Source organism: Hyperolius riggenbachi, chromosome 3, assembly GCF_040937935.1.
Source record: "Hyperolius riggenbachi isolate aHypRig1 chromosome 3, aHypRig1.pri, whole genome shotgun sequence".
NCBI classification, from domain to species: domain Eukaryota; kingdom Metazoa; phylum Chordata; class Amphibia; order Anura; family Hyperoliidae; genus Hyperolius; species Hyperolius riggenbachi.
The window spans coordinates 112,069,701-112,083,369 of record NC_090648.1 but is presented as its reverse complement, the minus strand read 5'-3'; the positions used below and the strand labels follow the sequence as shown (position 1 = coordinate 112,083,369).

At 41.5% G+C, this 13,669-nt stretch overlaps 1 protein-coding gene across 2 annotated transcripts in view; it reads right to left on the bottom strand.

Annotated features, from left to right (window-relative positions):
- Window positions 1-13,669, bottom strand: part of GFPT1 (glutamine--fructose-6-phosphate transaminase 1) — a 74,475-nt gene that overhangs the window by 23,739 nt on the left and 37,067 nt on the right. Inside the window, exons 5-10 of one of the 2 annotated variants that reach the window (XM_068274805.1) lie at window positions 12,364-12,422; window positions 8,826-8,960; window positions 7,244-7,305; window positions 7,075-7,154; window positions 5,891-5,944; window positions 2,744-2,849 (exon numbers count right to left, since the gene is read on the bottom strand). In XM_068274805.1, the coding sequence (XP_068130906.1) occupies window positions 2,744-2,849; window positions 5,891-5,944; window positions 7,075-7,154; window positions 7,244-7,305; window positions 8,826-8,960; window positions 12,364-12,422 (496 nt within the window). The remainder of the gene's footprint in view (window positions 1-2,743; window positions 2,850-5,890; window positions 5,945-7,074; window positions 7,155-7,243; window positions 7,306-8,825; window positions 8,961-12,363; window positions 12,423-13,669) is intronic. The other variant, XM_068274806.1, reaches the window with a different exon arrangement.

Genomic DNA, 13,669 nt, shown 5'->3' with positions numbered 1-13,669 from the left:
ACTAGCAAAATTTTTATGAATTACCACCCTGAAGGCGGAAATACCGACAGCGGTGTTTCCCCGCTCGACGTTACCTTCCCGACAGCACTTTTATGAATCGAGGCCTAAGTGTTTCAGGAAGAACCCTTCATCAGTGTCTACTTATTCTTTTTCCACCCAAATGCTTCACACACACCAGATACATTTTGGCTAAGGGGGCCTGTTGGCCCACCTCTGGCAAGAATCTCGCACGGGTATGAAAGCTCCATGTGTCAATGAGTGATCTGGCCGTTTACCTCCTTACTGCTCCTCTTCTGTGCCACATTGTCGTCCCCTTTGCCCTCCTCCATAACAACAGAACATGTTGCTACAGAACTCGGCCCAAAACTGTCGGTCAAGGGATCAAGCCCTGATTCCTGCGGGTGACAGTCCTCATCTGTGTATACAAGGCTGAATGCTTGGGTTTAGCCAAATCCATTCCAACCAAAATAGTTGGCAACACGGGGGGTCCAATACTTTTTGTTGTTCCATAGCAATAACCCTATTAAGCTTAGCGATGATGCACAGTAAATGGGTTCAGCTATTACTCAAAGCTTTTGTTTGAATAGTGTGAATAGAATGTAAACCCTGGAATTTTTGTAATTTTTCCCCATCTTGGAGATTTCCCTGCAGTTTCAGTGCTGGAGAGATTTACCCAGTTTCCATGCTGACAGGTAATGTGTTAAAGAGACACTGAAGCGAAAAAAAATATATGATATAATGAATTGGTTGTGTACTATGAATAATTACTAGAAGATTAGCAGCAAAGAAAATATTCTCATATTTTTATTTTCAGGTATATAGTGTTTTTTTCTAACATTGCATTATTCTATAATATGTGCAGATTACACAACACTCAGCATTTAAAATGATTCTTTCAGAGCAGTCCGTGAACTAATGACCTCTCCTCTGGCAGAGGAAAAGTAAATAGTTCAATAACAGTTGAGATAATAAAAGTCAGAAAACAGCCCTCTCCACAACTTTGAAAGTCGTAGAGCTGAATTACTTTTTTGCATAGAGATAACAACTGGAGTTTCTTAACTCTTCCTGTACTGGAAACAATTAGACTGATGTATCTGATCTTAATGTTTTATTTCTTATCTGTACTACACATACAAATCATAATATCATCTTTTTTTTTTCGCTTCAGTGTCTCTTTAAGAACTAACAGGAACTAAGAGAGCAACAAATAAAATCATCTTTGTGGAGTGGGAAGATTAAATGGGAACTAAAGTAAGAGGTATACGGAGGCTGCCATATTTATTTCCTTTTAATCAATACCAGTTGCCTGGCAGCCCTGCTGGTCTATTTCTCTGCAGTAGTTTCTAAATAACACCAGAAACAAGCATGCAGCTAGTCTTGTCAGATCTGACTTTAAAGTCTGAAACACCCGATCTGCTGCATGCTTGGCTAATAGTATTAGAGGCAGAGGATCAGCAGGGCTGCCAAGCAACTGGTATTGCTTAAAAGGAAATAAACATGGCAGCCTCCATATACCTGTCTCTTCAGTTCCCCTTTAAGAACTCATATTTTCAATGTGGTCATGCACTTCACGCACCTAAGTCTAGTGGGGGTCTATATTAAAGCCACAGATGTCCCAGAACTAGGAACAAAGAGGAGATTGTGCACATAGTGGATAGAGAAGATGCCAAATTATCAGTGACCATCCAATAAAAAAAAAAAAAAAAAAAAAAAAAAAAAGCATGAAAATGAACACCAAATGCATACATATGAATTGGGCGCCGGGAGACTTGGGCGCAGGATACAGCCGGTATGGCTTACCCTGCTGCTGCACAACGGCGGCATTAAATACTATTCCCCCTCTAGGTCCACGTGGATAGTGGGGAATAATGCAATTCAGCTTCCAGCAACAGCCAAATTACAGCGTTTTAAAAGCAACTTCAGCTCTGTCTTCTGACGGCGCCGAAGTTACTGACTGTGCGCCGCTATAGCTGTAATTCATATTACGACCTATGGTGGCGCTGGCTGCGCCCAAATCTCTTGCGCTCGCTCCAAATATTCAATGCACACAAGATCAGACCACTTTAAAATGATAATTACAGGGAACCTGATGTGATAGGGAAGTGAACATATTGACTTCCTTTTGAACAATGAAAATTGCCTGGCTGTCCTGCTGATCCACTGCCTCTAATACGTTCAGCCTTAGACCCTGAACAAGCATGCAGATCAGATGTTTCTGACTGAAATCCGACTAGATTAGCTGCATTGCTTGTTTCAGGTTTGTGATTCGATTCAGACACTACTACAGCCCAAGAGGTCAGCAGGACTGCCTGGCAACTGGTATTTTTTTTTTTTAAAGGTAATACCTATGGAAGTCCCATACCCCCCTCACTTCAGGTTCCCTTTCAAGTAGACCTGACAGACTGCTGTGAGGAAATGTTGCTAACTAATGTAGATCTGAAAATAGTTATTTGACCAGCTGAGGATCCACTGGAAGTAAAGGAGGAAGGGGCCCAGCCTTTACCTCACGGAGAAGAATTGGTTGCGGATAATAAAATGAGCTCATCCATAATAGACAGGTAAGCATACCCTGTATAGTTCACACAAGTGATTGTTTTGGTGGAGAGAAAGGTATTTTTTATACCACAATCCAATGTGAACAAATGTATCTCCTGATTTCTGAGGCAAATGGTGACCAGGCCATTCCCGTCATTCCTTGCCCCACCCCAGGTCTCACTCTGTTCAGTACAATTGTTGCTCTCACCTGGCATCTGATGCAAAGTAATACTCCACAGCCTTCTCCTCTACAGGGAACAAGCAGGTAGTGCTATCAACTCGTGTCAGGGAGCAGCTGCCCTTCTTCTCAAGACCTGCAGATGCAAATAAGATAATTATTTTCCTATTAATGCAAGCAAGGATACTGTGAAGCATTATGGGAGACAAAGTTCCTTAGATCAATAAATCTCAGCCCGACCAGAGGAAATGCAGCCTGCGGAAGAAGAAAGCGCAGTTCAGCCATGACAGAGTTACAGCAACCAGTTATGCTGTGGTAATGGTCTAACTTTGGCATCTTGCTGTCACATGTGTAGACATTATAGAAAAAGGGCATAGTGGAATTAAGTTTAAATTTAATAGGTCTCATATCAGAAACATGGAAGGGATTGGCCAACTAGATGCCATGTCCACATAGCCCCTCATCCATCTACACTGCACATCCTGCACATAACCCCTCATCCATCTACACTGCTCATCCAGCATATAACCCCTCATCCATCTGCACTAAACATCCAGCACATAACCCTTCACTTGTCTACACGGTATACCTTACACCTAACCCCTCACTTGCCTACACTGTAAGTCATCATAAAACCCCTTGCTTGTCTACACTGTACATCCAGCACATAACCCCTCATCCATATACATTATAACTCTGTATACAACCCCTCACTTGTCTACAGTGTACATCCTGCACATAACCCTGCACATAACCCTTCACCTGTCTACACTGTACATAGCCCCTTGTTTAAACTGTACACCCTGCACATAACCCCTAACCTGTCTACACTGTACATCCTGCACATAGCTCCTCACGTATCTACACTGTTAATCTTAGGTATAATGCATTACTTGTCTACACTGTACACCCTGCACATAACCCCTCACCTGTCTACACTGTACACCCTGCACATAACCCCTCACCTGTCTACACTGTACACCCTGCACATAACCCCTCACCTGTCTACACTGTACACCCTGCACATAACCCCTCACCTGTCTACACTGTACACCCTGCACATAACCCCTCACCTGTCTACACTGTAAACCCTGCACATAACCCCTCACCTGTCTACACTGTAAACCCTGCACATAACTCCTCACTTCTATGGTGGGCTAACCCCTCGTCTGCTTTAACTGCTCTATACATCCTAGTGCTTAACTCCTCACACGTCTACACTGTACAACATCTAACCTGCCTGTACTGCACTCTGCTTTCTGCCTAACCTGTTTTCAACCAAGCTTGTTCCTGTGCCTCTCCCAGTAAGCACACATTTGCAAGTCAAGGTCTAATTAATAGGATATATTTACTGTATATTTTTTCAAGTTCTGAAGCAGTGTGGACCAAGAAACCAGTTTTCTTAGACTCTAATTTGAAATACTTGCAATGAATTGGAGTCACCATTCCATTTCAAAGTATGAGCTAAACTGATTAAACCTGCGCATTATCACTGTGCTATAAAATGTATAAAACAATGCATTCAGGTGACAAAACGCCTAAGGCGGTTACAAGTAAAAAGGTCCTGCCTCTGAACCAAACACCTCAAACGGTTATGATATTTTATTTTTACAGACTGAGGGATCCAGATTAGGAAATTGAAAGAAATACTATTACACCCCCCCCCCCCCCCTTCATTTTACAAATTTAGATAGTTTTAGCTTTCTTATGAATTAGTTCAGTTTATATAGAGACAACTAGATACCAAGAGCTTTGACCCTCCTTGCCCCTCCTGTACCACAACATAAGAAAAGAACAGGGAAAATAAAGCTTGTTTGCAGCATTCTAAAGATCAGATCCCAGTGAATGCATATTCACTTCGGTTGCAAGAGATACAGTGGCCCGAAATTGAAGCAATAAAGAAAACAAGGAAAATGATATAATATGATCCAGAATGGTCAGAAGAGAAAGGCTATTCTGGCACGGTTTCCATTCACAGCACAGCAAACCTGTTATAGTGTCAGTGTTACATATGTGACCATGTATGGGAGGGTTTGACTACGGAAATCAGTCAGAAGCAGCTGTTATTTTTAATGCAGCACTGCAAGGGTGAACAATGAAATCTGATTGGTTGTTGGAGAGGATACTGACAGAGAACAGCTCTTCACCTAGCTGTTTCAGTTTAAGTCACTTTCATGACCTCTGTTTTGTACCAGAGCATCGGCACAAGACATTTGCTCTGCAATAGATAATGAGACTACAGGGAGTTTTGAGCTCAAAAGCACCCCATCCCGAACAAAGCTAGTGATGGGTAAACTTTAAGAGAATTTAAAGTGAGCCTGACGAGAGTGATATGCTGGAGGCTGCCTGGCATTCCTGTTGATCTTCTGCCATTAGTAGTGTCTGAATCACAACACTGAAACAAGCATGCGGCTAATCTAGTCAGAATTGAGTCAGGACACCCGATATGCATGCTTGTTCAGTGACTAGGACTAAAAGTATTGGAGATACAACATCGGGGGAAAGCCAGGCAACTTGCACTGTTTTAAAGGAAAGACATATGGGAGCCCCCATATCACGCTCACCCCAGGTTCCCTTTAAGCGACTAGTTTGTCAGTTAAAGGAATTTTGGATTTAAAAATATAAGCAATCTGGTGCATTCCTATAAATGATTACCTGTAAATATGGCAATTACAGGTTATTCTTAGTGCTGAAGTCTGAAACTACAGGATCAATAAGGAGATAAATTCAGAATTCTTTAAAAAAAAAAAAAATAAATAAAAAAAAAAATAACAACTAAAAAAAAAACAAAAAACTTTCTGTGTAGGTTTTTGAAGACATTAAAAACAAAAGTTGTTTAGGTAATAACTTTAATGACCAACTGTGCAAGACTTCTTTGCAAGCGTTTGTGGAGGTTTGGTGTTTTTTTGTTTGTTTTTGGTATGGATATAAAGCTTAGATGACTAGGTTATACTGTTATGCTGCCATCTAGTGGGAAGAAGTTAGATTGCACTGGAATATCTTGCCTTCAGTGTGGATGGGATGCTTCCTAATCTAGGGTGGTGTCATTGTTGGATTGTATGTAAATGGATTGTATAGCAGGTTCATTGAGCTGAATGGGAAACAGTACCAGGAGCATGAATGGATTGTTTATTGTTTATTAGGACCAGTATTATAGTATAAGGCTGGACGAGGCACCTTCTTTCTGTATAGTGCACATTCCCTCTAGAGGATAATCCGTGCTTTGTGACACTGAAAAGGACAATGAGAAAGTGCGACAGCACTAATCAGATAACACATCGGAGGAATAGCAATCTATGCATTACAGATGTCTGAAATGCATATAGTCACATACAGAGGTTAGGATCACCTTGGTATGTACTGCCAGCTTATCACACGAGAAAAGCACGATGAACCCCGGGCAGTACATTGCAGTATAAGACAACCATCACAGAGATGCAGCTTACAGACAAATGCTACATCAATATACACAATACACACATCGCAAAACAACAATGTACAACAGGCATCATTACGTATTATTAACATGACAGCATTATTAGTATTAATATTATGATTTCCATACACAGCCCAAAACAGTCATTTACTGTCGATCATATGAAGAATGGTTTGTAACAGATCGTTCAGCAAATTGTACCATTAGTGCCACTCCCTAGACCTGGTGACATGCTGAGAATGCAGACTTGCAGGTCACAGACTAAGCTATACTTTCAGCAGTGTCAGTTTTCACCTACAAGAATTCAACCCTTACTTACACTCAATTACTAATTATATGCCTGTTACACGCCATGCAGTTTTCCCATTAGGCTGACAGGAAATTTGCCATCGCCTGATAATGTCCAGCATGTCCAATCTGCTTCCGATATACGGATGCCAAAATACATGCCTTTTCTGAATAGAAGATTGGACATTCTGGAAGAACCTCACTGGCATTATGATTGTTTCTGGATTTTAGGCTCTGAAAGTGGTACACTTTTTAAAATCACCCCACTAGATAGCTCTGCGGCATCTTCTGCACAAAATTTAAAGCCATCAAGGGCGCCCTCACTCAAAAAAAAGTTTGCGAACTAACGCTCTACTGGATTGCCCCACTCAATGCAGTGCATAGCTATGCTGCAGTCAATCACGAAGTGTTTCCCCCTGATCCCTCCTATACTCAAGTGAGGTGAGAATGGCCTTTTCCATTCAGGTTAATGTGTATTTCTCAGCCAAACTTGATTGGGATAGGCCATGGTTTTAAACAGAATTTAGAATAAGCCAATGTTTTTACTGAATAGTCTTCTAAATTATTAAACTCATCTAATGGTGTAAGGGCATCTCTACAGGCGATTCCAGGCAAAGGGTTATTTCCTGGTACTTACCTGAGCGGTAAAGGATGGGGATGTGGTCAGTGGAGAGCTTGTGCTCACTTCGTACACCCATTAGAAGGGGGCTGCCTCTCCTGCAAGACAAACACACACAAGTCAGAGGTTACACAGCTGGGAAACTTGCTATTGCCGATGTATAGGAAGAGCAATACGGTAACATTACCTTGTCCCCACAGCTTGTCCTGGGTAGTGAATGGATTTAAATACCAGGGCAAAGGCACCCTCCTGTGAGACAAACCAGAATCAAGATTGAGTGAAATAACTAAGCAAAGGCCATACATGCGAGAAACTTCACAAAATCTGAAGCCTTCCAGAATTCCCATATGCAAAATGCACAGACAAGTTAACAGAGCAGGTTTAGACATTTCATTTTCCTGGAGGCAATTATCATTTCCCAGAGAATTTAGCTTTTAAGAGAAACTGAAGTGAAAATAACATACTTTAATATTGAAAAAAAAGGCAATTTTATAATTTATTCATTATGTACTCAGTGTTTGCCGTTGTAATATCTTTCCTCTCCAGAGATTAGCATTCTGAAATTTATCACAGGTGACGACATCTTTAGTTCTGCCAAGTGATCTCTGCGGAATGTTCGTTACTGAGAGTTGTATGCACAGAGGGAGATGCAGGTTGCTTGGCGGTTGGAAACAGCCGTTATTTCCCACAATGCAACGAAGTTCACAAACAGTAAGCTGTCAGGGACACGGCAATATCAGCATACCACAGTGTCATCCACACAGTCCCCCTGATGATCTATTTGAGAAAAGTTAAAGGGGGACGAAGTTCAATCCTGGGTTAAAGTTCCTCTATAAAGAAGTGGGCTCATAAAAAAAAAAAAAAAAAAAAAAAAGTAGCTACCTGATCCGCAGGGGAGGGGGGGGGGGGGAAGGGTGTTTCAGGGGGGTGATGCTGAGCAATCCGGTAGCTGCAAAAACCGGCGCTCCTGTGGGGAGCAATGGCCACTTTCACCATCGTTAACTCTAGGTCATGATGCTGGAATGAGAGATTAATTCTCTCACCAGCACGCAGGGAGGTGGGGGAGCGGCGGGAGGCGTGGCTAGGCAAAAAGAGCTGCCCAATGGCAGCTCTGGAGACCCTGTAGCAATGCCCCTGGCCGGCGTTTTGAACAGGGAATCCTTCTTCTCAAGGTTTACCCTTGAGATAGCAACAACTGTCGGTGTGGGAGCACAGAGGCATGTCATGAGGCAGAGAACATGCCTCTGTGTCCCATCTGCACCCCCCCCCCCCCCCCCAAGAACCACCTCGTGTGCTCTTTAACCGTTTTCCGGATATTGCTGAAATCTACACTGTTTGGGTGCTGCTATCCATCTATTGCTGCATCCGTTCGCTCAGCTGCACATTACTTTTGATACTATTTGCTGTGGATTGTATGAGGCTTACTGACCCCCAATACCGTTTGAGGAGATCTGTTCTCTCTTTTTTATAGCATTCATTTCGAAGGGCCGATGACCCACCTCCTCCATTTTATGGTGGCCCGATGAGTGATCTAATGGGAGCACAATTATTCATCTTTTGTTTCTATAAGGAAGCAGAACTGTCTGGTCCAGACGTGGTTAAGTAGTATGTAACTAGACAGATCACTTAAGGAGATCGACATTTCTGGGGACAGATTTACTCAAGAAGATTTTCATCCAAAAGAATCGCAAACAATTGTTTCAGGCGATGAGCATTCAGCGTATCTACTCCGCTCTACTGTTCACTGAAGCAATCTCTGATCTCCTTACCAGCTGCTGGATGACCCGCTCTACAAGGGTGGCGAAGCTGATGTCATCGTTCTCCCGGTTGTCGTACATGTATTTTACAAGTTTGGCAATGGTTTCCGTGTCAGTTTCGGACTCAAATTCATAGCCTTTGCTTTCCTGCAAATAACAAAAGCATGGAAAAACATAACTGTATCTCACTGTCGCACAAGGACAAAGAGCAATTGTGTATCTTGCTTAAAGACAATTCTTTTTCCACTGGTCATATACCATGGTGGTTTTCTGTAACAAGCAGCATCTCGTATGATGATAATAGGAAACCAAAACCAAAGGATTTGCATGGCTCCAATTATTGTCCTTAAATGAGGAACAACAAGAAGTTTTAAATCAGGATGATACCATTTATTGTCTAACTAAAAATGAATAAAAATAAGCAAGCTTTCGGCCTTGCAGCCTTCGTCGGGCTTATATCCTAACAGGATATAAGCCAGACGAAGGCTGCAAGGCCGAAAGCTTGCTTATTTTTATTCATTTTTAGTTAGCCAATAAATGGTATCATCCTGATTTAAAACGTCTTGCTTTTACTGATGGCTAACACGGTACAATACCCTACTGCTACTAAATGAGGATTAAGTCTTGTGTGTCCTGAGCATGACCCTCTGCTTTATGAAGTCATTGCTACAACATTACTAGAGGTAGCCGAAATATACAGGAGATGCTAAGGGTAAAGAGATGCTGAGGGTAAAGTTGGCCCTGTAAAGAATTATATTTCAAAATTGCAGGTCATGTGATCTCTCATTCATAAGAACATCGGCCGATCCTGGTACTCAGCAAGCAAGTCAATTTCTAGCAATTACTTTGGTCATGTGATCTACTGTATTAAAAACAAAGGAGCAAAAAAAGAAGGCTGTAATACCACACCAAGCCAAAAAGCATCTAGTTAAAAATCAATTTTAATACGTCATGAACCATACAAACAAATTATCAACACAAAAGCATTGCAGTTGGGCAATAAATCCAACTTACAAGTATAATACCATAATAATCAATAGCGTAGCAACATGACACTTAATTATACATGTTAGCCATTTGCCTTAAGTACCTCTGAGGAAGCCAGTCTTTGGCAAAACGTGAAGGTAGCAGTGGGCTCACTGATACACAGCATTTTCTCTCTTTTGTTCATGCACTATTCCTCATCACCGAATGGCACTTTATGAATGGAATGATTATCTACCTCTGTGCACGGGATACTTAGTACTATACTGGTCTCTTCATAGCGTCTTACCTCTGTAGATGCACTCAACATTTTACTACCTAACCTCGGGCTACAAATGGTTAACATGAACAATACATTCAGTGTGGTGTTGCTCTGTCATTAATTATTATAGTATTACACTTTTAATCCAGATTTATTGCCCCACAGCAATGGATTTATGTTTTTAAGGTTCATGGCATAATAAAATGGATTAATTTTGACTATACAGTTTGGTTTGGTGCAGCATTATGGCCTTCTTTAATGTTCCTTTGTTTTGTTGCCTTATCAGGCCGTTCTGTGCATTCCTCAGTTCTCCATTCAGTGTGGTCAGCTGCATATTTCATTTGTTGTATTAGATGGCGCTTGTCCTTTTGTGGATTATTGTAGTAATTTGATCTACTGTAAAGAACATTGTTTTTTTCAAAAAGTACAAATATATTTTGATACTGGCTCATCCTTTAACAATAGACCCTCTGTTTGTGGCTGGATGGTGTACTGGTTAAGGGCTCTGCCTCTGACACAGGAGACCTGGGTTAGAATCTCGTCTCTGCCTGTTCAGTAAGCCAGCACCTATTCAGTAGGAGACTTTGGGCAAGACTCCCTAACACTGCTACTGCCTATAGAGCGCGTCCTAGTGGCTGCAGCTCTGGCGCTTTGAGTCCGCCAGGAGAAAAGCGCAATATAAATGTTCTGTGTCTGTGTTTGTTTGTTGTTTATGCATCCTGGTATCAACTTCAGTACTAGGGATGATCAAATGCACGACGCAAATCTGTACCCACCCATGCCGTGAAGGGGTCCCGCCGCAGAGTTATTAGACCTGGTTAACGTCCTCTTGCCACTGTGGAATAGGAAGTGTTGGTAGGATGGAGTGCAGTGTGGAGTGCAGCGGCAAGGGGATGACATTCAGGCAAGTTACGCCTCTCTGTGGTGACTCCCTTCTCAGACATAAATGGATACAGTTTTACAGCTCACAAAAAAAAAAAAAAAAAAAAAAAAAAAAAAAAAAAAAAAAGGTTCTCGCTCACCCTTAGGCAGGATTCCCACCTATTAAAAATTCACATGTGAATTGCAAAATGTGCACAAACGCGTTCGCCACGAATTTCATTAAGAAAGTCAATGGAGAATCCCTGTAAAATTCTAGACATTGCTTTTGTGTTTTTGCATATGTGGAAAAAAAAGTATACCTTGCAGCATAAAATTTACACATCGCATGAAAATTCCATTGGCTGCAGTGAAAACAGCATACGAACATGTCGGAAATAGTAGCCCAATTCCTGCCGATCGGACGGGAAATTGCATAGTGTGTGTTTGCAGCATAAGGTTGGATATCAGCTGCATTTATAGGCGTAAGATGGCAACTTGATTGGGCAGCTTGTACTGGTTATGCAGCTATTGGCGGTTCTTTGTGAATTAATGAATATGAGAAGGGTTAGTTAAACGAGTTGCTTGGAATTTGGCCACACCCCTCCGGTGCCTCTCCAATGTCATCTAATGACTGCCTTTATTAAAAGGAATCAGCCTACATTTTTGCATCTAGTTATGTAGACAAGGTTTGCCAATATCTCCCTCTATTTATTGTTGAGTATTGTGTAATAGGTCAGCTCTACATAAATAAAATAGAAGAAGAAACAGGCGTCACATAGTGCATATAGCAAACTCTCATAAAAAGGTAGATCAACGCAGGTGTGTTTGTTGTCTCGGGGAGAGGGGTCTCAGTGCATCTCCGTTGGTACCCAATCAGAGGCAGAGGCGGTGATATGCCCAGAGGTGGTGATATGCCGATCTACCTTTTTTTGCAAGTTTAAGCTTTCGCTTTTAGTCGCACCCAGGGTAGGCATATAGTTAGAGAAAGGGCCCCTCCCGCAAGGAATTACCTCATCGTGGTGGGAGGGTCAAGTACTTGGTAATTTACATGCAAACTATTATGGAAACCAACATCCTCCAACAATGGTAATTTGGTGCATCTGATTTGAAAGCAGGGTGTGCATGTTGCCTATAAGTAGGCTCTGCACACTCATGCTGGTAGTCATTTGGATGCAGTTTATCCCTAGTAACCCTGCCTTGCTCTGCTGTGTACAAAAACCATATAGTAAACTCTGAGTCTACTGTTTTTTTTATTTTTACTTCAATCCCTGAAATCCATTAGTACAAACATACAGAAAATAAAGGAGTAGAAAAATAACCCCCAGGACTCTTTTCCCGCCTCTTTTCCTATATGTGGTACAAGAATAACATCCACACATGAAAGCTATCTCACACAGATCAGTTCCACGTTATATGCTGCGTTACACAGGAGAGGTCACTCACCAGAAACTTCTTCAAGTCTTTATAGTTGGTTATGATGCCGTTGTGAATAACGATGAACTCTAAATGGGGGATAAATGTGACATTATTTCCTGCTGTTAGAAAAGCAGTCAGTCATGAATGATTCAGAAGTGGGAAAATCTGGGGGCCACATGTCTTCTACGTACACGTACCAAACACAAAGAGACAAAGTACATCACATGTACGCCTCAGTACATAGCTTTACTCTGCTGCAGGTTTTGTTTTATGCATTAAAAGCTCAGAATCTTCTGTATTATGCAGTTTAAAAGTAAAAAAAAAAAAAAAAACAACATTCTAGCGATTTTGTATCCAGAGATAAAAGTTCATATAAGATACGATGTACCCTCTACACATCTGTAACCCCTACAGGGAGGCATTCCACAGGAGAGGGAGGGGGGGGGAGTTTTGACGTCTGGAAACAATAAATCTCAGCAGAATTACCCTATTGCGTACCATAAACTATAGCCATTTAAAGCGTAAATAATACAAATAGAATGACAAAAAGGGGGTAAATAACAGTGCAAGAATTAAAGGACCACTATCTCAAAAAATTGTAAAATACATGAAAACACATAAATGAAAACTACATTTACCCCGAGGAAAACGTGCTATAAATTACTTTTCTCCTGTACTGCTGTCACTTAATAGGTAGTAGAAATCCAACAGAACTGACAGGTTTTGGACTAGCCCATCTCTTCATGGGGGATTCTCAGGTTTTTTTTTTTTTTTTTTTTCAAAACAACTTTAAAAAAAAACACTTGCCCAGTCCAACTGCCAGAATTGAGTACAAACAGGTAAGGGGAGGACTGCATTTTGGATAGATCATTTCCAGTGAGTGCTTTTGTAAATAATAAATAAAATACTGAGAATCCTCCATGAAGAGATGGACTAGTCTCTTGCTTAGCTGAGCTTCAGGCATGGATGAATGATAACTGGTTGAAACTGAATGCTGACAAAACTGAGGTCCTGTTTGTCCAAAGCCAGTGCTCGCCATCAAAACAGCTCTATCCTAAAGCAACACCAATCAGGATTGGGAATTCAGACATAAACAGCTCCAACCTTGTGCGCAGCCTTGGCGTACTAATCGATGGGGAATTGAGTTTCAGAAACCAAATTTCATCTGTAGTTAAATCTTCCTTCTTTCATCTGAAGAACATTGCAAAGATTAAACATCTGATTCCCCCAGAGGATCTTCAAACCCTAGTCCACGCCTTCATCACATCACGGCTGGACTACTGCAATGCCCTTTATGCTGGCCTCCCCAAAAAGGACCTGCGTCGCCTGCAAT